Raw genomic sequence first — 23,792 nt, forward strand, 5'->3', positions numbered from 1 at the left:
AAAACCCAGTTACAGCTCAACTGCTAAATCATTCATTGGCTTAAGGTCTGCCCCTGCATCTTTGTAAGGTAAAACAAAGAACTCCTCCAACAAGGAACTCAGAGGATGGGAAACAACCTTCAGTTCTGGACCCTAAAACTCAACCATAGGCTGCTGGCATTGGAGAAGATTAGGATGTTTGCAAGATTTGCAAAGCTGGGAAATGTAAAACACGATGGGAAATGCAAAAGACGAGGCAGTGCAGAAACCCAGAGGATCGAGTTTAACCTCAATCCAAAAGGAGTCTGAAATCTGTCCTTAAAGCACCTCAGAGCCAGGAGCCCCTGAAGCACTCAGTGAGGCTGCAGGAACAGCAGATTTTGATGAACATTTCTGTTATCTAATAACCCAGGAGCCCAAAATCAGTCAGTTCTCAGGTGACATTTTAATAAAAGTGGAATTGTACTGTATTCCCAGAAGATTTAAGCACATATTTGCTTAAGTGTTTCTCTCATTGAACTGAGACCTGGACAGTGAGGATGCTGGATCCTCTGCAGTGTCTGATGCAATTCAGCTCCAGTCAGCATTTCCCTGTTTGTCCCCCAGCCTGTCCCCAGGGAATGCCTGGGATGCACATGTCCCTTCCCCACCAATGTGACTCAGGAGTGTCACCCCGACATATTCACATTGCTTTTATTTAGGTCTTCTGCCAACAGTTACAGGGTAACAGACATTTGGGACTGCAAGTCGAAGTTGCAAGCAAAAATCAGGACCAAGGCAAAAAAAAAAAAAATCCACAAAGGCAATTAAATCAAATCCAATATAAATACACTGTTCTGGAGCTTTGATCATACTGCTTTCTTTAATAAAGAGGTGGTTAGGATCTTACAGTATTTTCTTTTGGCCTAATCCAAGGATTTTGTTACTCTTCACCAGTCTTAATTCCACACATACAAAAAAAAAATTGATATTCAACCTTTAAAATATAAGCCATATTTTCTTAATAAAATAAGTTTTGTGCTGCTGCTTGTTTAGTAAGTACTGTACATCAAGTGTTCACGGCTATTTAACAAATGGACCATACAGAGTTCAAGCTAGAGCAAAAAAAACCCACAAGAAAAATAACAACCCAAATGGAGCATCCTGTAAACACCCTATGTACAGTCCCACACTTGCTCATAGAAAGGAGGTACGAAAGGGGCTGGAAATCAAACACAAAAGCACTGGAGTCCTGGAAATTTTCTTTCACAACTATTGAAGTGCAAATCACTCAGGCAAGATATGAATTTCACTTGTTTATTGCTCTCCTGCTGTCTGGCTTCCCTTCCTGAAACAATCACATTCTTTTATTTCACACTGATTTTCCAAGAAGAAAACCTTCCGCGAGGCAACGCTGGATGCTTTGAGACATCGTGTGCGATCCCAGAACACCCCGACTGCCCTGGAAGCTGTGGGGAGAGGGCAGAGCAGCCCTCCCACCCCGTCCTGCTCAGATAAGGGAAACAATTCTACAGGTAAATGAAAACTACTCCTCTTCCCACAGAGCTGCATGCACTCGGCAACGCTTCCAGGCGCAGGTGGAACTCGGGAAGGCAGAGCTGATCGGGATGCCCGTGTGGGGTTTGGGGCTAACTACAGATCCTGATATGTACCTGGGGTAACACCTATCCGCTACAGGCAGCAAAACGCACCTCAACATGCAGCTACTCGTTTGCATCTCAGACAAGAGAGGGGGAGAAATGCCGATGCTGGAGCGCGGAGAGGGTACGGTGCATAATCCGGTATAGAAAACATGCGGGTCACTCCAACCTCTCTAAACTTCTTCAAAGTGGAAACAGGGTTTTAAAGGGCACAGCAGCTACTGAGTTTGGCTTTTTTGTTTATCCAAAACCATGAAAACCCAACGCAGAGGGTGAAATAAGGGCAGAACACGATCTGCAAGTCAACAGCTGAGAGTTTCAGAAGCTTTGAAGCTTTTGTGTAGTTAAAATTGCTGTTAAAAGTAGGTGCTACATCAGCAAGTCTTCATTCATAGTTTTCTATGAACAGCCACCTTACAAATGAGTGCAAATCTTAAAGGTCCATTTTACATTTCAAGTCTCAAGGTTAAAAAAAATTGTTACAGAGCAACAAGCTGTTTCTGTAAATGCCCACACTATCTCTTTTCAAATGGTTAAAAATGGCACGTGCTATGCCACAGCTACTAAAAGACATTTCAGAATTCTAGACCCAACTAAAACACTAAAATTAAAACGAGGAACCAAAATACCTTTGCCCCTCACTGCAGAGCAGCAGCCAGGTGCGTTCCGGTGTAATGCTGGTGAACAAACTGATTTGCAGAGAGAACCTTGACCTTGACCCCGATTTTATTCTTAATGAGGAGCTTTCTAACACCAGGTGAGCGGGAACAGCCCCTCTGAGATTGTTTTGCTTTCAATGAACATAAGTCAGAGTTCGGAGGATGAGATGGAGGTGCTGATTGGTGTCACTATGCAGGCACTTGTGTAGAGGAATGTAGGCTTCTCATGTTGACACTTAGTGTTGATGTGTTCCCTACGCTCTAAAAGCCTTCCTAAGAGTTCCCTACCTACTGACCACGGATAGGTCCTGGTCTCCTCCCCGTCACCTTGAGGATATACAGCAGTGGAGGTTGACACAAGGTGCAAAGGAGGATATGAACCAAACAGTGTGGTCTTGAGGAAAACAGGACTGTGCTAAACGTAGGATCTTCACCAAACGTGACATCAGTGGGCTCAGCACTTAGTTTGCATAGCATAGTGATGTTGTCACTGTTCACAAACACGTTGCCCCAAAAGAAAACGGGAAGAGTGAATTCCCGGGGTTAGGACAGCTCAATGGGCCAACATGACCAGTGTGGTTTTCATGAAGGCAAGGCAAGTTTCAACGTCAGAAAGTACAAACCAAAGAGGTGGAGATGTGCTTCTGTCCGCGCGCGGGCCAGGGGCAGCGCTCGCGTGGGGCCGCCTGGGAAACGCGTTGGGCAGGAAAATGATACCAGAGCTCTTCCCCTCAGAACGTGGCAGGAGCGTGCGCCTCGTTTGTCTCTTGAAGGAAGCGCTGTGAACACTTTCATAGAAAAAAACCCAGATAATGTGCCCGGATGATATTGGTACTGAGCTGCCACCACGGCCCCGCCACCGTGCATACGGTCACTGTGCAGCAAAACGGGTCTGAAAAGCAGTGACCAGGTTCCTGTGGGGAAAAAGGCTGTTTTCCTGGTACAAGCACAAATCAGGAGTTTCCCACCTGACAACAACAGGGATTTCATCATTCTAAGGAACAATCTGGTGTGCTTTCAGAACAAAAACCCTGGGCATGAGAGCAGTGATACCATGACACAAAGAGCAGCAAAACCTAGCAGCAGAGAGGGTGAGAGCCTGGAGGTGCTGGAGGTGGGGATGTGGTAGATGGGAAAGCAGCTGGCCCGGGCAGACACGTGCCAAATGCACACTGGCATGGGCACTGTGGAGCACCCAGCACTGCACAGGCTGCAGCACTCGTTGGACAGAAATGTTGGAGAGCTGTGGTGTGAGTACACAGCCTCAGGAAGCGTGGGGATGTAAACTCTGAGAATGTTAATGACTTGTGGATTTTGGCAACAGACTCAATATCGTATAAAAATAATGTTTAGTAAAAAAATCCCGGTGTCCATCATAAAAATTAGGGGGGGGGGAATAAAAGAAAGAAAAACATGGATAGCGCTTTCTGTCCTAATGGGATGGAGATGCCCCCATTTGTCAGAAACAGTTTTAAATAACAAGTAGTACATTGGAAACAGAAATGGGTCAGCAGCCATTAAACGTGTCCTGTATGAAAGTGCACATCTTTCAATGGGGTTTAACCACCGTGAGGTCGTGATCTGACACAAACTGCAACTGAGGACCATAGAAATTAACTCCTTCTGATGGAAATATGGACCACCATCAAGACAAGATTACTAGTTTCCTTACAAGATTAAAAACATTGAAATTTTGCAGCATCATAGTAAGGCACTCACCCATGGAAAAGTCTGTGACTGTTGCTTTGAGCGGCAGCAGCTGACTAGCTTGTAACACGAGGAAGACAGTTTTCAGTTCTGAGCTAAGTGCTAGGGTGCCTTACATTATCCGGGGGGAATTACTCGAGGGTGGGGAACTGTTAGTGTTACAATTCTCCTATAAACTAGTTGGTTTGTTTTTGTTTTTTTTTTTTTTTTCCCCTCAACCCATTAAAGCATCTCATAATCTAAAATATTAGTTTTATAAATCTAGTCTTCTGTTTTAAGGCTCTAAAAATCCCCTCCCCCAACCCCCACAAAAAATACCTACCAGCGCCTGGTGGGCAACGGAGGACCAAAGCCGCCAGTTCACAGTCAGGAGTCTCTAGTATTGCATCTTAAAAATGACAACCTGCTTCCGCCTCCCGGGAGTTTTATCCCTTCCCTTGAATGCCTTCATGTGTTTGGTCAGGTCAAAATTTTGCAAAGCCAGAAAAAATTAAAAAAATAATCATCATCGTCATCAGTCTCTTCCAATCCTACAAAGGTGTTGGATCGTTCTGTCCCATGGTGCTGGTCTCCTGCCTCAAGTCGACACTGCCTGCCCTGCAGTGATTTCTCATTGGAAAAAAAAACAAGGTGTCCCAATGCTTCCTTTTTTGTATGGCTCCTACAAATCTGAAAGCTTTCTTGAGTGAGGTAACAAAAGTTAGGCTTTCAAGCAAAGTACATGGTACGTAAAGTGTCCTGATGAACCTGCACAGCCTTCGCCAAGGCCTGGGGGTCTCTGCCGTTGCTCTGTCCAGATATATGGCTGCCCTCGCCACTGAAAATCAAGGAAATCACTGTGTAATTATTTCATATTTTCCCCTCAGGAACACTGAGAAACTCCCCTGGAGACAGGGATTAGCTGAGCGCTGGCAGCACAGAAAGCCACCTCACTGCAGTACACAGGGATGCTGTGCATGCTGGTCACCATGCCTGCAGATTCCAGCACCTTGAGGCAGCTGGAAATGCTCAGACACCCCAGGAATGCTCCCACAAACCTGGGATGAGCTTAGGGTAGAATTTAACCCTCCTTTATCCCCGTTCCCCTGTGCTGAGCCTTAAGAGGATGCAGCTACACGCAGGTCTTCCCCTAGAAACGTTCTGCTGCAGCACTCTCAGACACAGGCACTTTCAAACATCAAGATCCCCTTCCCATGCCTGCCTGTGCCCTCCCAGAGCCACAGCTCTGCCCCTCACCTGTCGTGCTCCTTATCCACGAGGTGGTACCGTGCCCGGAACGCCACCAGCCGGGCGTAATAGGCCGGGGCAGGGATGGAGACGGAGCGGGTGCAGCGCACGTAGGTGTGGCACAGCTGGTACGTGAGGATCTGCAGCTCGTCCGCCGTGAACCGGTTGTCATCCCACAGCACGTAGTAGTGGGACGGCCGGCTGGTGCCCTGGGAAGGAGAGGGCCAGTGTGAGAGATGCTGCTGGCACCTGGATGCAGCTGCCTCACATGCCCATCAGCTCCTCCCTGAGCTAAATGATCTGTGATCCAGCCTAGGCAGGAGGGATGCCTGTGCTTCCCTGCTGTGAGAACCCTACACGGCATTGAGGCAGGAAAACCCTTAGCACCAAGGTGCAAAGCAGCACTAATGCTGCTGCCTGGTGCCTGTTCCCTCTGTGCCACACATCCCCCACTGCATCCCCCAGTGCATCCCCCACTGTATCCCCACCGACCCAGGCCAGTTCCCACTGTCTGCACAGAGGAGGGGAAGCCGAGCAGCCTCTCTTCTGGAAGCAGCTGCAGTTTTTCCAGTCCGGTTTCTGACTAATCTTGGCTGCCTGCAGCCAGGCAGCTGCAGAGCAGGCAGGGACGGCTGGCCTGGCTCTCCCGCCCACGGGCAGACAGCAGGTCCCTGCTGATGAGCGGGCGCCCCGGCGAGCCCGGCACGCTCAGACACCAGCTGACAAGCTGCTGAATTGGCTGCTCTGATGGAGGAAAATCTCTTAGGAGAGACCTTTGGCTCCAGGAGAGAAACCGAGTACGTGCCACACAATGCAGTAGCAGCACAGACCCTGCACCTGCTTGCCAAACCACCGCAGTGGCAGCTCAGATCCAACTATCCTCAAATCCTGGCTGTTGACAGGGCCAGGACAAATGCATGAGGACAATCTGTAACAGCAGCCAAAAACCCAGCAGCATCCCAAGAGCCAGTGCTGGAGCACAGTACCTGAATGCCTGCATGACTGCACAGGTAGAAGTCAAACTCAAAGGGGTGGGTGATGTTGGTATCCACTGTTGTTCCTGCTGGGATGTTCCCACTCTTTCCAATCTGCAGGGAACAGAAAGAGATCCAAGCACTGCAGAGTTTCGTTATTTCCAGTTGCCAAGAGCACTGTCTTTAACACAGCTGCCCTGTCCCAGGACCATGGTAGAGGGTTTCCATCTCCCTTTGAGATGTAGAGATGGTCTCCAAGTGCCTATTCAGAGGGGACAGAAGCAGCTCATCCTACTCTGCTCCCTGCACAAATAGGCCTGCTGGCATTTTTTGCAGGCATCAACACCAGGCATGACATAGCCAATAGCACGGGAAAGAGAGCAGCAGGGTAAGGGCTGGGCAGGGGCCCATCCTACTACAGAGATGAGGAAAATGCCAGGGATCTCTGCAGAGCATGTGCTGGAGTCTGTGCCACAAGATACTGGGGCTTTTATATCCTGTCTTTAGTTCCCAAGATTAAATCTTCCTGCTTATGTGGAGCAATCTGGTTAGACTCAATCTGATCATTAAATTCAGATGAAATCTAGGAACAGTGACAGCAATCAATGTTACTACACAGCACACATGAACAAGCTGTGAGCAAGCAAGGGGTTATTTAGACTGTCACGTCAGCAACTCCAGCTATCACCAAAACAACAGATGTTTTCAAGCTGACAGAGGCTATTTCAAGAGTCACTAGGATCATCAGCACCCAGTAACTCATAATAACAGCAAACAGCTGGCTGGGCTTCTAGAAGCAGACTAATCCATGTGGCTGCAGGAGTCCACTGAGCAGCACGTTTCATTCAGAACAAGCTCTCCCTGCCAGCGGTGAGATTTCCCCTCGGAAAGCCAGGGCTGGCTCTTCCATCAGACAGGGATGAATCAGCCGCCTCCAGCCCTGGCACCCTGCAGCACTCACCCTCTCGTTCTTGTCTGCACAGAAGAGACGGGTGTGATGCCTCTTCTGGACGACGATGTAGGTGATGCCAGGCTGGTAATCCTTTTCCAGTTTGATGCAGGCGTCTCGGATTGCCAGCAGCTCATAGTGAAGGATCTGGAGAGACAAGAGCACACAGAATGAGGGGACACAGCAGCACGAGGGCACACAGAATGAGGGGACACAGCAGCACAAGGGCACACAGAATGATGGGACACAGCAGCACCCAGCTGTCCTTGAGCACCCCTAAGGAACTCCATGGGAGCTGGTGCAGCCCCACTGGCAAACAGGGATCTGAGGGGTCCTCACCTGTGGGAGCTGCCCCTCAGGAACACCATCACGGTAGAAGATGATCCTGGTGGGTTTGAAGCGTGTGGATTTGTAGAACTGGATGAGGAGCTCCCTCACCATGTAGGACAAGTCCTCGATGATCTCCTGGCGAGGACGCTGCACGCGCACCGTGGCACAGTACCGGCTCGGGTGGGCATCCATGCTGCCCACAACCTGCAGCGACAGACAGACAGACAGACAGACAGGCCGTGTCTTACACCAGGAAGGACAGAGGGGATGTGGGACATTACCAGCTTCCACCTGCTTCCCACAGAAACAAAACAGAGCACCTGAACTCACAGATCAGATGGGACAGCAAATACTGTACAGGCAATCAGTGCCCAAAAGGGACATCCCTGGTCACAGCCACATCCTGAAGTCACACTCTGCCATGCCCTTTTAAACGTTTGTGGGAATTTCCAGTGAGACAGCTTTGGTGGGTGCCATTGAATGCTGTGGCTGTGGGGGACTGCCGCTGCTCTGCCCTTGCTTCACTTCTCCTGCCTGGCAGTGAGAGGGAGTGGGGCTGCCCCAGACAGCCACGGGCTGCCCAAGGATGTGGAAGGTCAAGTCACTGTATGGCAGCCATTGAGCAGGGAGTTCCCACTGCAGTGCAGGCAGACCTCAGACACGTCAGAGCAACAGCTCAGGGGCAGCTGGGCTTGGCTGTGACACAGAGCTGGGGGCACAGTGTGAATCAAGGGCTGGCCCGTGTTGGGGCACAAACACCCAGCTGCCTCATTCCCCACACTCAGCAGTGACTGTGCAGTGTGCCCCATGTTCCCTGAGCAGAGGGGAAGCACCACAGACTCCACATCCTGAGCAGTGTGAATCTGCTGCCCCTGCCTTCCCCAACACTTTCATTTTCACTTTGCAAACAGCTCTGGGGTTGGGGCTCCCCCACTAGAACCAATGTGTACAACAGAAACTGTTTCTTTAGTTTCAGCCACAGACCCACTGCTATTGTCCAACCAGCAACACACCAAGGACACGATCAAGTTACTTCAAAGGCTCTTCCCTTCTCCTCCCCTGCAGCTTCAAAAAAGCTTTCACAAAAATTAAGAAAAAAGCCCCAGTGGTCCTGCACAAACCACAAAAGATATTTTCAGAGGGGAAGCTCTGCTGCCAGGAAACAGACTGTTCTGTCCCACCCACACCTACAGCAAACAGCCCAAAGCCTTTCCCAACCCCTTCTAATTAAGAAAAAAACACTCCTCCAAAGACGCATTTGCATGCCAAGGAAAACCTGAGCTGTGAGTCCTGGAAAGTTAAGAACTTAATAGGAAAATGCTGACGTGCTTATCCTGCATGGCAACGAGCACAGGGCAGTGTCTCCCAGCCCAACACGGGGCACAAGCTGTCCCTGGCCCTGCTGGCACCGAGCAGCACTTTGCTCCATGGATGCTCATTTTTAACTTGAGAAAAAGGCAAATGCTCCTGCACAAAGGGCTCAGCAGCCCAGTCACGCCAGTTTCCTCCATGTCCCAAACCCCAGCTCTCCAGCAGGGGGAAGGTCTGTGAAGGGCTGCAGCTGGACAGGGATGCCCCAGAATGACTGCATGCAGCACCAAGCTCCTGGCGCTGTCAGGGCCACACTCGGGGCCAGCACACCACGAGCCCCATCTGCTGGCAGCTGCCAGTCTCCCTGCAGCTCCCAGAAACTGCAGCTTTCCTGCATGGAGAGGCAGGAAGGGATTGGGAGGAAACTTCCCAGGACTCAGATAAAATCACCTGACAGGGTACAGGCCTACCCTGAGAAGTGTCATTATGGGGACAGCAGTAACACATGGACACGTGAATCCCATTCCAGCTCCTGCATCCTGCAGGGTTTTGGGCACCAAGCTGTGAACTTACAGCTGTTATGGAGGGTTTCTTCCCATCTCCTGCTGGCGGGTGAGTGACATCAGCTCCAAGGAAGATCACTGGCTGCTGAAAGACAGCAGAGCTGGTGGGAGAGGAGAGAAAACAAGTAGTGAGTTTTTGGGGCCATCTCCGGGCGATGTACAACCCAATGGAGATGAGCAGATGATATCAAGGATATCTCCTGATCTCCAACTCTGGCCTGGACACATCAACACCTCATTATCAACAAGGTGAAACAAGTTACAAACCCCCATTTCAAAGAGCTGCTTTATGAAGGCCCCCTCTCTTCACCATGTAAACCAGGCAGGCAGCATCGTGAGGGATGAGGGGTACAACCCCCAAAGTATGAGAGGCAGTGGCCATACAAACCGCTGGTGAGGCACAAGGATGTTGTTGATCCCGCCAAGCTTGACGTTGATCTTGAGGCAGAGGTTGGAAAGGGTCTGTGGGGAGGTTTTCACCACATTCTTGACCTGGACGCACTGTGTGGCCATTCCCAGGAGAGTGTCCCCAACACGCTTCACTTCAGCTGTGGGCAGAGGAAGCAGGTGAGCACAAGGCAATTAATCAGCCCTGCACCACTTCCAGCAGCACCCTCAGGAATGGGGAGAGACAGCCCTGCAGGAGCCAGCCCTGCTGAGCCAGCCCAAAACCCCTCTCTGTGCTGGCCCCAGACTCACCGTACACAGGTGTCTTCCCTGGCAGGATGACAATGATGAGCTGCAGCCCTGAATAGGTGTTCTTGAGGTGTCTGAACATGGGCTCCACGCTGTCTGCACCCTGGGCGTACTTGCAGAAGCAGGGCTGGCCCTGGATGGGCATCCCGGCGTCCTTGGAGATCTTGCGCAGCTGGTCTGTGAAGTTCCTGTGTTGGGAGGAGAAGCTGTGAGCCCTGAGCCCTCCTGCACACCAGCTGTGCCACTGAGCCCCACGGCCGAGTGCTGCAGCACAGCACAGAGACAGGGCCATCAGCTCTAGGGCACCCAGCACATGCATGGAACAAGAAACACAAGATCAGCACATGACAGGGCTGAACTGTCCCCTCTCAGTGCCCTCTCACCCATGTACTGACTCTTCCTAATGCAATGGAGCTGAGCCCTTCTCCCTGAGGAAGCAGGAGCAGCAGGGAACAAACCTGCTGCCTGCAACAGCTGATTTCCAGGTGACTGCAAAGCTGATGCCAGCCTGCACTTACCACAACTCAGCCACACTCTGGATTTTGGGAATGCCAAGCATTTGATGCCCTAAGAGCCAGAGGGAACAAAGGGCTCACAGCTCTGCTGCAAAGGGATCACGGGAGGAGTGCAGTGTCACTCCCACCTGCACCCAGGTACTGCAGACTTGGACACTCTGAGCTCTTCCAAACCCCAAACACTGACCATGCCAAACACACAAAGTGCTCACCTTGATGCATCCACTCTCAGTCAGGAGAAACCTAAGGCCTCAGAAGAATCCAAAAACAAAGTGACCATTTCCCTAAATCAAATAAACTGTTCCTGCTCTGTGTCACTTTGCTAGAGAAACATATTCTCTAAACCACCGAAGCTTCTCAGAAAGCCCAAAACTTCTCTGTAATAACCGGTGGAAAGTTAGTGTGCTTCCTACATTAATTACATAATTTCAGATGATTGGGAAAATTTTTAATCCTCAGAACCTTTTCTCTCGGGAGATTCAGAGTTCAATACAGCTTTAAAGCTGGCAGTTTCATCTCTCAATACTGCAGCTCCCTGATGCAAAGAGTAGATTGAGAGGAACCTGACTGACAGCCCACAGGTACTCACTCCAACTTGGCAGCTTTGTGATGGCTTTGGGACCATCTGCAGCTGGGACAAACAGGCTCTCTGGATAAAGCAAAAGCAACAGGAACTGGACACCCCACATCAGATTGGTACCACAAGCAGTGGAGATGCCAGACCCCCAGTCCCCAGCTGTGAGCAGCAGTGTGGCTCTGCAGCCACAGCCCCTCTGCCTTCCCCCACCCACATGGGCTGCCCCTTTCCTTACTTCAGCACCTCCTCTCGACACTGCTTCTGCGGGGCAAAGCAGGCAATGGCCCAGACTTTGATCTCAATGCCGTTGTAGAACTGCTTCCCTCGCATGTCCCACACACCCTGGTTGGGAGTTGCAATGGCCCGGTTCTGCAAGGCAAACAGAGGGTCAGAGCACAGCCACAGCCTGCCTGGCCCCTCAGCCCCAGAGCCCTGCATGGCCTGGGGCTGTGCTCCCTGTCCCAGTGCTGGAGCTGACTCCCTGGCAATGGGCACAGCCTCAGCTCCTCAGCAGTGAGAGAACGTTCACCCGAGCTGCCCTATGCTGAGCACCCCTCTCCTCTTCATCTCATCACCAATGACTCTTGGCTACAACTTTCAGAACCAGTTATATTGCAAAAAACTCAAAGCCAAGGCACTTTGATAAAACATTCCAGCTCAGAAGCAGTGTTTCCAGCTGTGGACAGCATCTCCCTGCACAGTGCAGCCCAGCCCAGGCAGCCCCACTTACCCGGCCTCCATACTGTAGGATGGGAGCTGGCAGGACCCGCCCTGTCACCTCTGTCATATCATCCTTCACCTTGATCCCAAACTCCTGAATGTATGGATCCAGGTTGTAGCTGGCATTCTTCATCTGCAGAGGGAAGGAAGGCCATGGGAGGGAGTAGGACCAACTGCTACATCCCAGGCAACTGCAGCTGGCCAGGAAATATGGACACCTGAACCCTGTTCTCCACAGAGCTGCAGGTGGAGCACCTCTGACAGGGGAGGCCGAGCAGATCAAAACTGAGGCCCAAATCCTCTCCTGTCAACTAATCCATGGAGACCTGATTTTGAAACACACTAAACAATACAACTAACAGCACAGCCAGGGATGTGTCTTTAATCTGTTTCCCATTTTTAGTTCCAGCCCCTTTGGATCAGGCTCCATCAATGCAAGGGCCTGAATTTGTGGCATGTGCGTTTGTGTGGTCTCTCTGAGCCAGGCTCACCTGTGCCACTGTCCATTACATACACACAGGCACCACTGCACAGAGATTCAGTGGGAAAAGGGGGATAAAACCCCACCATTAACCTCACCAACACCTCCTCAGCAGGTCACAGCTCTCCACCACAGAGCAGCTGAGAAGCAGAACCATGGCAAAGTCCACCAGGGACACAATGCCATAATCTGCCATTGGTGCCAAGCCCCAACCCTGCCTCCCCAGGACTTGTGTCACGTACCAGTCTGCTGATCTCCTCCTGCCTGTCTGGGGCAGACCTGGCTGTTGCTTTTATCATGGTTGAGGTTTGATTGTCCGTGAGCTTCTTGATACACCGCTGGCCTGCCACGATGTTACACACCTGCACAGGGAGGGGACAGACAGCAGCCATGTGTTGGGGACAGGTAAGACACGAGGGGACCACAACTGAGCACAGCTCCAAACCACAGGTGCCAACACTCACCTCCAAGGGAAGGTACGTGTGTTTCTGTTCCTGGCCAACCTGGAGACAGGGCAGGTGAGGGTATTTCAGCTGCAGGTTGTATTTCTGCTTGAAGTACTGAGCCACTGTGCACTCCACTGTCTGACCACTCTCCAGCTGCAGGGGGAACCTGGCAGAGGCAGGACACAAGGCATGTACCTACTCAGAACAGACACTTCAGACCTCAGGCACTGTGTACTGTGGCTGGGAAAAGGGAGCTGCCATACAACAAAATAAAACATCAGGGCAGATGTTTATTGCAGGACCTGCCACACATGCCATGGTTGGGCACAAAAGTACAACACTGTCACTCAGGAGGGCTTCTGTGCCTGGTGTCCTCTCTGGGAGCTGAACTGAACTGCAGGAAAAGGCTAACTGGCGTCTCCAGGTACTGGACAGCACTTGCAGGGTGGGCAGAGGGAGGCAGGAAAGGAATATCTCCCTTCAGAAACAGGGGAAAAAATCAAACTTTCAGGCTGCAGGGCTGAGAGGTGCCACGACACAGCTGGAGTGCAATACCCATCCTCAGCCAGCAAGAGCTACTCCCAGCCCCATAAAGAGCTCCATGAAAATGCAGAATTGACCTGATACTCTGTACAGAACCAAAATTACAGGAGAGCCATGCTGACTACATCAGCGAGGTGCCACATTCCTCCTGTGCTCGCCAAGCCCCAAGGCTGTGACCCATGGATGCTGATGCACAGGAGACACTGAGGGGTGCCAGGCCCAGCCTGCTCTCAGGCACACACAAAAAATTCCAGGCAGACACTCGTGTTAGCCCCTGATAAAGTCTCTGCTCTGGCAGTGAGTATTTTAAGAATGAAGAAAACCAAACCCGGAGGTAAAAAGTAGGACAATTCCTGGCATGTCAGCTCCCGCCCGCCGCCGCGCTCTGCCTGCCAGACACAGCATCCTCTGAGCTCCCATCTCCCTGCATCCCACTCCACACATGGCACAGGGCTCCTTTTGCCATCAAAGACTGGAGCTTCCTGTTCAGCTCTCCCTAACGACACCAGCAGCTGTTAACAAGGAGAGCAGCGAGGATTTTTCCAAGGGCATCTGCCCACCCGCCTTACGTCTGGTGGCTGGCTGGCCGTCGGGTAACGTTACACACACGGTATTTCCTCTTCATCTGCCCACAGTGGGTCACCTCCACCTTCAGACCTGGTATGAGACAGGGAGACAGCACAGTCATGGTGAAGATGGGAGCAATTTCCCTTTGTCCCTTCTCCAGGACACTGTCAACAGCTTCCTTAACTAATTTTCTGCTTGCAAATACCTCAGCAATAGCATGAGGGAGGCAGTGGTGCCCCAGAAGACATTTAAAATGTAGCCCCACCTTACTGCAGGGGCTAGGTGGGACACAAGCCACAGCCAGTGTCAGGGGATGGGTTCCAGAGCTCTCTGGGGGCTCTACCTTTGATCTCCTTGGTGAAACGCACTCTCTGTGAGTCCGTCAGGGGCTTGGGCTGCTCGTCGATGTTCCGGATGTCCAGCACCTCACACATGAACTCAATCACAGGCTGGGCTTTGTAAAAGGCAGTGGCCGACACTGTGGGACAGACATCACCATGTGTCTCTGCTCTCAACCAGCCTTCCCAAATACACCCAGCCCTCCCACTGCAGCCCCCCAGCATGAGAAATAACATCACCATCGATGTTGAGCATCATCTTCCACATGGCAGGCCGGACAGACTGGTGGAAGCCAAACCAGACCTCCCTGCCCCCTCCCAGGGGGTGGTAGTAGCCTTCAGGGGGGGAGAAGAAGGAGCGGCCAACGGGAGTGTACCTGTGGACCAGGGAACCTGTGAACACCTGGGAACCTGTGAACACGTCAATGGCACACACACTGCGCCCACAGCAGCACCCTCAGACCCTCGAGCTGGCACTCACCCTGCCAGCTGCATCTATTTCTTTTACAGGACCACCCAAGGACACGGCTGGCACAGCTGCCTCCTCCAATGACTGTCAAGGCCAGTCTCAGCCACAGCAGCCTGCCAAGGGCAGCAGTCCCCTCCCCTCCCTGGCACAGCCCCACTGTCCCTCAGTGCAGGTACCTCATGGAAGCCAGGTGCCTCATGGCAACATCCAGAGCCTGGACAGACTCCAGTGGGACAGGGATCTGCCCGCTGACCAGGGCCTCGTGCAGCATGCGCCAGCTCACGATGGCCATCCATTTGATAGAGACTTTAAATATCCTGTCCTTGCCTTCCCCTGGGATCGTCACCTCAAAGTCAACCTGGGTGCAGGAGGGAAGGGACAGTGACCATGGCATCCCTGCAGGATGAGGTGAGGTTGTTTTCTGCTGGTCTTTCCCAGGCAGGAGGGAGGTCACAGTGCCCACATGGGGCTTGCTGCCACTCTTACCCGCTCGTTCCCAATGGGTAAGGCTGTGACAGTGTAGATGTTCTTCTTCCCATCATAGACTGGTTTTCGGTCACCAAAGATCTGTGGTTTGAAGTGCTGCACCATGTACTCCACGACTTCCCTACACAGGCAAGATAGAGGAGCAGGAGGAGAGAAGGGAGAGGTTTGTTTTGTCACTTTCTTTACAGCCTGATACCTTCTGCAATCTGCTCAGTCCACCCCAGCCTCTCTCCCTAGGGCAACTGAAAACAGTGCTGAGACCTGTGGGGCAGGAAATCCCCTGGACAAGCAGACATGTGCCTTGTCCCACAGCTCTGCCATTGGCTTTGGCAGAAGGAGTGTTCATGGCACTGGGGGGAAGAAGGAGTGTACAAAGCACATGCAGCATCTGCTCGCCAGCCCTTGGGGCACAGAGCTCCCCAGGCTGCAGGGGCAGGAGGGGACAGGCAGGGAAGAGCACATCAAAAAGAAAAACAAAGAAAAGAACATGATGGCCTGAGGTCTGGGCTTGCTATTTTTAAATCAGGGATTGTTGCCAAAGTAGCACAGCTGCTTTGGAGCAGCAGGGACTGTGCTGAGGCTCCAGACCCCTCGTGCTCCCAGGCCAGGAAGCAGCACTGGCTGCACAAACATGGCTGGGGGGTCCAGCCACCTGTGGGCATCATGCAGCGCCATGACCCCTGCCACTGCTGTGACCCCTACCATAATGGTCACCCTGATGGCTTCTACTGCAAAGACAGAGACAGGCACTTACAGAGTCTCCACTAGGAAACCAGAAGCAGGGAACAAGTGCCAAACCTCTAATACTTGCCTTACCTGTTGACTCTGCGTGGACATTTATCGGGTTTGATATCCACTTCATAATGATACACATCGATCTTGGGAATGTCCACTTCAAAGTAGTTGGCCAGGAGCTTGATGGGCTTGCCAACAGTTCCTATCCCAGGCCGACGTGGTGCTTGGAACACCTGCTGCAAGGGGGGCAGGTATGCGCCTGCAGCTGTGGAAGGGAGCACAGGTCAGGAGGGCTGCCAGGGGCCCCATACTCAGACAGACAGACAGACAGATCTCAGAGTCACAGCGCTCTCCATCACCACATCCTGAACTGGAAGGTGTCCCACTACCCCTCCTCCTGGCAGGAGGTGGCAGTGGCAGAATTCAGAGCAGCACACCAGGAAGCAGCTTCCCTGGGCACCGTCTGGGGAGCACTGGTGCCAGCCAAGCTGCTGAAGGGCAGTGCCAGGCACAGGGGCCCCATCAACTCCCTTGGCACAGGCTCCAGCACTGCCACCTGCTACGGGAGAGCAGCACCAGCTCCATCATCATGGTGCCCTTTCCAAGGGCATGCAATTCCCTGGATGCTCTGTCAGCAGGGACATACAGACACATGCGTTTCCCCTTCATTCCCCAGCAAATTCCAACTCACGAGAAACAGGAAATGCATTATTCCATCTGCACTACACAACTGTTGAACGGCTGGGTTTTGCACAAAAAAAAACCCCAAAGCAATTCCAAACCAATCCCAAATCCCCACTTGAAGCAGTGTGGGGACCTGTAAAGAGGGAAATACCAGTTTTTCCACAACTCCCATTAGAAAGACTCACTTATGAAGTTTGAGAGATGCAGGATGGCACCAGCACATGGCTACATGACTGAGCTGCATTTGTAAATCAACAGCACCCTTGGACTCAAATGTATCTGAAAATATTGCCAAGGAATTATTCCACCCCGCTGCTCCCTGAGGTGATGAGCTCTGCCCTTCCTGCCCCATTCCTTCCCACCTTGCCCATCTCCACCCCTCCCTGTCTGCACCTTCTATTTGTTCCTCAAACCCCGTGAGGTCCGAGCCAGCTGGGCCGGTGTGGGATCAGTGTGGGGGTACTTGGAGAGCTCCACCTGCACAGCCAACTGTCCACACCGGCCCACAGACAGCACCCAGCTCCAATTCCAGCTCCTCAACACATGGTGCTTTTAGCACCCCTTTCTCCCATCCACTTTCTTTTTAAATCCAAATTTCCATTCCAGGCTAAAAATACCAGAAGCAGAAAAACAGCAGAGCAGCAAACTAAGCTTCAAATTTGCCTTTTACTTTTGCACCCAAACTTTGCAAGACTTTTCCTGCCTATGGAAGGCCACCTGTGCTGCAGGACACTGAGGGGATGGGAAAACTCCTGTGAGCATCCAGGGGCTGAACTGCTGGATTCAGAAGTTAATTCACCAAAGCCAACCTCTGCTCCTGCTTCTGCCCCGCAACAGGAGCTCAAGACCCAAAATCTGCTGGGAGCCCCAAGCCGGGGCTTGCCTGGCCCCAGCACCTCCTCAGACAAAGCAGCACAGGACTTGGAGCAAGGTGGGGATCCCTGAGTTCACCATGGGGCTCAGACCCTGCAGGCACCCACAGCTGCCCCAGGACAGGGTGAGTGCCAGCCGCCCCCAAAAAACATCTGTGCTGCACTTCGGAAGAAGCTCGTTTGAAGGAACTGATTTTCAGATGAGCTGCTCCCGGTATAAGTCATGTCTCCACATGATTAACATTTCTTGGCAGTGGCCACCTCCCTGGCTGCGAGCTGATGCATTTTTATATCATGGCTCACAAGCAAAGAGGTATTTGCCAGTGCTGCTGGAGCCTCCCAGTCCCTGAGTTTGAGTGAGGAGCCAGACCGCCCACCTGCAAGATCTGTCAGGGGACAGCAGCTCTCTGCTGCCTTTCCTGCAGCCACATCAAGGCCAGAACCCACAGCTTCTCCTCCTCTGGATCATCTCACCCCTCAGACAATCCTGGCAGCCGTGTGTGAGCAGGACCACAGGCAATTCCCTGTGCCCGTGGTGACCCCACAGATGCAGGGAACACAGGGCAGTGGCCACAGTTTGACAGCTGCTCGGTGGCACTTGGGTGCCCAAGAAGAGCTGAAGGCAGTTTAGGGCTGGCAGGAGTTGCAGAGGTATGATCAATTTGCCCCACAGCAATCCCACACTTGGCACTGCCTCAGTCACTCCCAAACTAAGGCTTATCCATGCAAACCCTTTTGCCAGAGCATCCCCAGATGCCTCATGAACACAACACCCCACAATTAGGCTCATGAATCATAGCTGAAGGAAGGAGGCAGCCTCCAGCAACACAAAAGTTGGCTCAGAATTTTGATTGGACACAGAAGATACAGCAAACACAGGGTAAGATAAACGGCCAGAGTGGCCAGAGGGAGCAGCACCTGATGGCATAGGAGATGCTCTGCAAAGACCAGGGCAGGACCATGACCAGCATCGAGGATAGGCAAGTTCAGCACTGGGCTGACTCACAGAGTTTTATTTTGGTGACCACAACACACAGTCCCTGAATGTTGACAAGCCAAAGCAGCTGCCCAGGCAGCACCTCCAGCATGTGAGGCAGGCTCTCACCCAGCCTTGGCTGCTTCAGCCCAGGTGGGAGAGACCCCCAAAACCTTTTGCTGAACATGCAGGCTTGGCTCATCCTTTCACATGCTACATTCCTGCCCTGGAGCACTCAGGGTCCCTCCATGATTTGCCTCAGTGAAAGCTACCCTTCTCCTGGCTCGGAGGATGCTGCCAGGGAATCCCGGATGGACATCTCGGACAGACATCTCGGACAGACATCTCGACTGCCATCCCCAGGCACCTCATGCCTGAAGCCGGCTCAGGCAGCAGCAAAGGAGCCAGCAAGAAGAAGCCTCGTTAAAAAGCTACCCAAAGTGCATGGAAACAGGGGGGCTCCAGCACATAGTGGGGCTCCTGCATGGGGGGGCTGGCTCCTGCATACCTCGACTCTCCATGGCGAAGCCGCACAGGCTCCCACTTTGTCATGTAAATGCGGGCGCCGGGGCCGGGGGCTGCAGGGCGAGTGTTGTTCCTGCAGCACAATGCGGCCAGTGAGCGGGATGAAATCCGCTGCCATTAGAAATTCCGCGGCCCGGGAGGAATCACAGACTTTCGCACACAAAGCAGTGCCCTGGGGACGCGCCGGCGGCGGAGCATCGACGCCCTTGCACCGGGTACCGCGGGCAGAGACGGCGGCGAGGGCAGAGCCAACGAAGTGAGAGCAACTTTGAGGTAATTAGCGCTGGAATACGCTTTGTTTCTGTTATTTATTGTAACAGCTGGGGAACACGACCCGCTGCCCAACAGCTGCCTGCGCCGGGCGAAGCCGCCGGTGGGACGGCATGAAATTACCATGTCATTGAAATCCTCTCCAGCGCCGCATTCAGCCGAGGGGCCGCGGGAACGGGGCCCAGACAAAAGGGAGTTTTATTGCGGCGGCGGCGGCGGCGGGTCCGTGCCGGGCCCTGTCCGCACACCCACCCGCCAAAATACGGCCGGTAATCACGGAGGTGCAGACACAACAAATGCCACCGGACACGCAGCGTGTCCATCCTCACCCTGAGACATCTCCATTCTAAACCACCCCAGAATACCCCCGGGAAATGAAATCCCTGCCGGGGAGCAAAGCAAGGGGCTGCACCAGTGGGAAAGGCAGCTGCTGGGGAGGATGAGCAATTGGCATTCCCGATCTCCAGGCTCGACAGCTTCAAAACCACTGGCTCTAAGGAGACCAACACCATTCCATGCAGCCCAGACTTCAAAAAGCCCCATCTCAGCTCTGCCAAGCCAGACATCGCCGCCTGTTCCTCCCGAGTGACCTCAGCACTGCCAGGGTCACGCAGCTGTGAGTGCTCTTTGGTTTGACACCAAACTGAGTTTCAGCAGGTGATGCACACACGGGACAGAGGCTCCATCTGCAGCCATCAGAGCCCAGCATTAAATCTGTCTGTGCACCAGAGCCTGGCTTGCTGAGGGCACAGCTGAGCTGCCCAAGCTCTGGTTCAGCCCTGCTCTGGGGTGGCTTCATGCAAAAAATGAGTCAAAATGGGCTTTAAACGGTTTTACTACAGGACTGACAGCTGAAAACTGCTGAGTTCTTCATATCCTCACACTAAACATTGCAAAGGACACTGCTGTGCTTCCCACTGGAAATCACAGGTGACACCCTAAAGTGCAAGCCCATAAACCTGCCTGGCTGTCCCTGCACTCTTGGGACGTGCAGTCCCACAGGCCGAGCCAAGCAAGAGGGTGAAGCTGTAGGGGCTACAACAGAGCCCAAGGAACAGCAGCAAGAGGGGTGCCAACCCCATCACACCCGCACACGGGCTGTACTCCAGCTGCTCTGGCTCTGGAGAGCAGCGTGGTGATGCCAGCGGTGTGGTGATGCCAGCGGGGTGATGCCAGCAGGGTGATGCCAGCGGTGTGGACACAGCTCAATCAGGAGCTGACCCGTGAGGGCTCTGCCAAGCTGGGCTCAGCTGTCCAGCAGCTCTCTTTTCCACCCCTCTGACGGGTTTGAGAAACACTGTCACAGCAAGTGCCAGCACCCCTGCTGAGCACACCGGGTGACTCTGCTCAGTGACCCTGGGGTCCCCGCTCATGGTGCCTGGGCCGGGTGGAGGCTGAGACGCCCTGCCCAGCCCTGCGGGGTCTCCTGCTGCTCCTGCGCTGCCCAGGGACGCGCAGAGCCGAGAGCCGCAGACAAAGGCGGCCCCCGGTGCCGGAGGGACAGGACAAAAGCGACGCCGGCTCCTCTCTGTCCCATCACAGCCCTGCAGTGGCACCGGCTCCGGAGCGGAGGCTGAACCCGCCCGTGGCTCTGCACACATCGCCCTGCCCAAGGAGCAGCTTCTCTGCCTGATTTGGCTTCCTCCTCGCGTCTGCCATCTTAATAACTTGTCTGTGTTTTGTTCTTCCCAGGGTTTAGGGAGAGGCTGCGAAGAGTGTTTAGAGATAAACCATCCGTGCTGTGTCTCCAGGCAAGGTGCTTCTCCCGGCTTTGTTTCTCAGCCTAATCCCGTCCCAGAACCAGGCATACGCAATTTCGTGTTTCCTGAAGATAAAGAGCCCCAACAGACGGAGCAGCTTTGGGGTTTTTGCAAGGTTCAGCACAGGAAGACAACGGTTGAGATTAACAGCCTTTAGGAAGTTCACAAGGGATAAACTAAAAGTTGTGGGAAAATAAGTTTAGTTTTTAAAACCACCGCATGTGTGTGCTTCCCCGAGTGCTGTCCTGGGTTTTCCCGCTGCCTTTCCAAGCATCTCCATGTTGGGCACATCCAGGCACACGCCAGTTTCTGCTTTATTGCCCTGATAAGCCACAGCACCATCAGAGCTCACATGCAAGGCTCAGGGTCTGGCACAAGCAAAGGGTTTCCACAGCAGGGCAGGATTCACAGCAGCTCTGACAACATGGGGTTCATGAGTCCCCTCCCAAGGGGTGGGAGCAGATATCCCCCAGTCAGACAGAAGGGGAAACTCCCAAAGGTGCAACAGCAGAGCCCTGCTCCCAGTGCAGCCCTCACAACCCAAACCTGTCCACCAAGTGCATCCCCATCACAACACAAGAGATTATTTTGAAGCACCTTAAGAGCATCATTTCAGGCTGGGGGAGGAGGGTGCCTGGCAGCGTTATCTGCGTGGCCCTGAGGCAGCAGTGCTGCTATCGCCCCAAGGCGCTGGCAAAGCCTGTGGTGCCGCCAAATCACGGCTTCCAGAGGCCATAAATCAGCCCAAACACAAAGCACCCAGCAGCCAGAAGCTAAGGCAGACAGAGGGAGATTTCTGTGTCACACTTTGTGTAAACATCGTAAGAAAGGACTGAAGTTTACAAACACTCAGCAGATTTCTGTCAAAATCTCACCAGGCTGATGGGTTACGGAGGGTGGCAAATGCACCAGCACAAGAGAGAGGTGGTAGGGCAGTGACTGCTGATCCCTGTGCCTTGTCCCTTGGAAGGGCAGCAGCTCCCCATCCCCATCGCCCCGTGCCTCAGCAGGGCAGTGACCCGCGTCTCCATCACCCCATCCCTCCCTCTGCCTTATTTTAGGCACCAAAATCCTCCTGCGACTCAGCAGCACAAGTTGGCGATGCTCAGGCCAGGCACAGGAGCGAGCAGCAGCTGATGCTACTGCCTAGGGAACAGCTCCCCAAACCCCCGCGGAGCTGCCCGGCACCAAGGGCACTGCCAGCTGCTCCGGTGCCCAGCCGGGGGGCGGAGGTTGGGGCAGGGGACACGGGGGTACGGGGTGGCTCTGGAGCTCGGCCCCCGGGGCCAGGCTCAGCCCCGGCTCCGCGCATGCCCTGGCACGGGCAGGGGAGACGCTTCGTGCTGTCACGGCACACGGCGTCGCCGGCCTCCCGCCAGCTGCAGCCGGCGCCCCGCTCCCCGAGCTCGGGAACGGGGAGCTGGGGCATGAAATGGGAGCTGGGGAGGGGGGGAATGGCAGGGAAGGGTGTGGAAAGGCAGCCGGGGGGATGGATGGGGGCCGGGGGGATGGATGGGGGCGGGAGATAGGGGGAATGGAATGGGAGCTGGGGGGAAGGTTGGGAAGCTGGGGGGATGCTGCTGCTGCTTTGTGCAGAACAGGCCCCTTGAGCAGGGCTCGCTCCGCGCTCTGGGGACCTGCGGCTGGACGTGACCCCGGCCCTGTGTCCCCTCCTGCGAGGTTTCTGCGGGTCCCTCCATCGCCGCTTGCCCAGCGCCCACAGCGCTGCTGCTCTCGGGGCACCCGGGGGACGCGCCGGCCCCGCAGCCCCCCCGCAGCCCCCCCGCAGCCCCGCTGCTCAGAGCCGCGCGCTCCGACACCCGCCGATCCCCGGCATCGCCCCCGCACATCCCGCGCCGCCGCCACATCCATCGCCGCCCGCCGCGGTCCTCTCCGCACACCCCTACACCGCGCTCCCCGCCCCGGTCCCCACCCGGTACAGGCCCCCTGGCCCCCGACGCACACCCGCCCCCCGTTCCACCGGCCTCATCCCTTTCGCCCCTCGCCGCTCTCCCGGCGCTCCCCGGCGCGCAGCGCTCCGACCTCCCCATCCCCGCCGGCGGTACCTGCTCCCGAGGGTCCCGCTTCCATCCCATCCACGCGGGCGCCGCTCCGAGCCGGGGGCCGGGGCAGGGCCGTGCCGGGGGCCGGGGCCGGGCAGGGCCGGGGCCGGTGCCGCAGCCGCCTCACGCCCCTCACGCCGCGCGCACGCGCCGCCGCCGCCCGGCCCCGCGCGCAACAAAGGCGGCGCCCGCCGGTCCCGCCGCCATCTTGGGGCCCGCGGGGACCGGGGGGGAACCGGGGGGCTCCGCTCGGGATAGCGGGGGATGCCCAGCCGCGGCCTCGCTGCAGCCGGGGAGCGGCGGAGTGCTGTCCGCCCGCCGGCGCTCGGGCACCCTGCTGCGCCGTTGCCACAAATATTTATTTCGTGGGTTTATTTCGTGGTTTTCCCTTTTTTTTTTTTTTTTTGACTTTTTTTTGTTTGGCCGGGTCGAGGAGGAAGGGCCAGTCCTTGTATCGGCCGCTGTACGGTCATTTCTGAAGTGCAATGCACATAACCGAGAGAGGGTCCCATTCCCCTTTCCATCCTGTCTCCCACCACGTCCCAGACCTGTCCTTCCCAGGAAGCGCAAATCCCGACCCTGTGCCTTGACTTTGTCAATAGCATCATAAACCCCAGGAGCATCACTCCCACAACGAGCCCAGGTGTGCGTTCCTGGCTGGCCCATTCCAGGAATTGAGGCTGTCAAAGCATTCCCATCTCGTGCTGTTCTCCCAAACCATGAGCAGCAG

At 54.2% G+C, this 23,792-nt stretch overlaps 1 protein-coding gene across 1 annotated transcript; it reads right to left on the reverse strand.

Annotated features, from left to right (window-relative positions):
- Positions 1-645: 645 nt before the first annotated feature.
- On the reverse strand, positions 646-23,149 carry LOC131093248 (protein argonaute-1). Its single transcript, XM_058040374.1, has 19 exons — positions 23,066-23,149; positions 15,994-16,177; positions 15,178-15,298; positions 14,868-15,049; positions 14,463-14,599; positions 14,228-14,362; positions 13,887-13,974; positions 12,793-12,940; positions 12,571-12,690; positions 11,858-11,980; positions 11,363-11,496; positions 10,039-10,223; positions 9,728-9,887; positions 9,350-9,440; positions 7,475-7,669; positions 7,148-7,282; positions 6,199-6,300; positions 5,222-5,421; positions 646-4,802 (listed from the first exon to the last, which is right to left on the reverse strand). The coding sequence occupies exons 1-19, from the start codon at positions 23,088-23,090 to the stop codon at positions 4,694-4,696; spliced, it is 2,574 nt and encodes an 857-aa protein (XP_057896357.1). The 5' UTR covers positions 23,091-23,149; the 3' UTR covers positions 646-4,693.
- Positions 23,150-23,792: the final 643 nt, after the last annotated feature.

Source organism: Melospiza georgiana, chromosome 24 (genome assembly GCF_028018845.1).
Source record: "Melospiza georgiana isolate bMelGeo1 chromosome 24, bMelGeo1.pri, whole genome shotgun sequence".
In the NCBI taxonomy this organism is placed as follows: domain Eukaryota; kingdom Metazoa; phylum Chordata; class Aves; order Passeriformes; family Passerellidae; genus Melospiza; species Melospiza georgiana.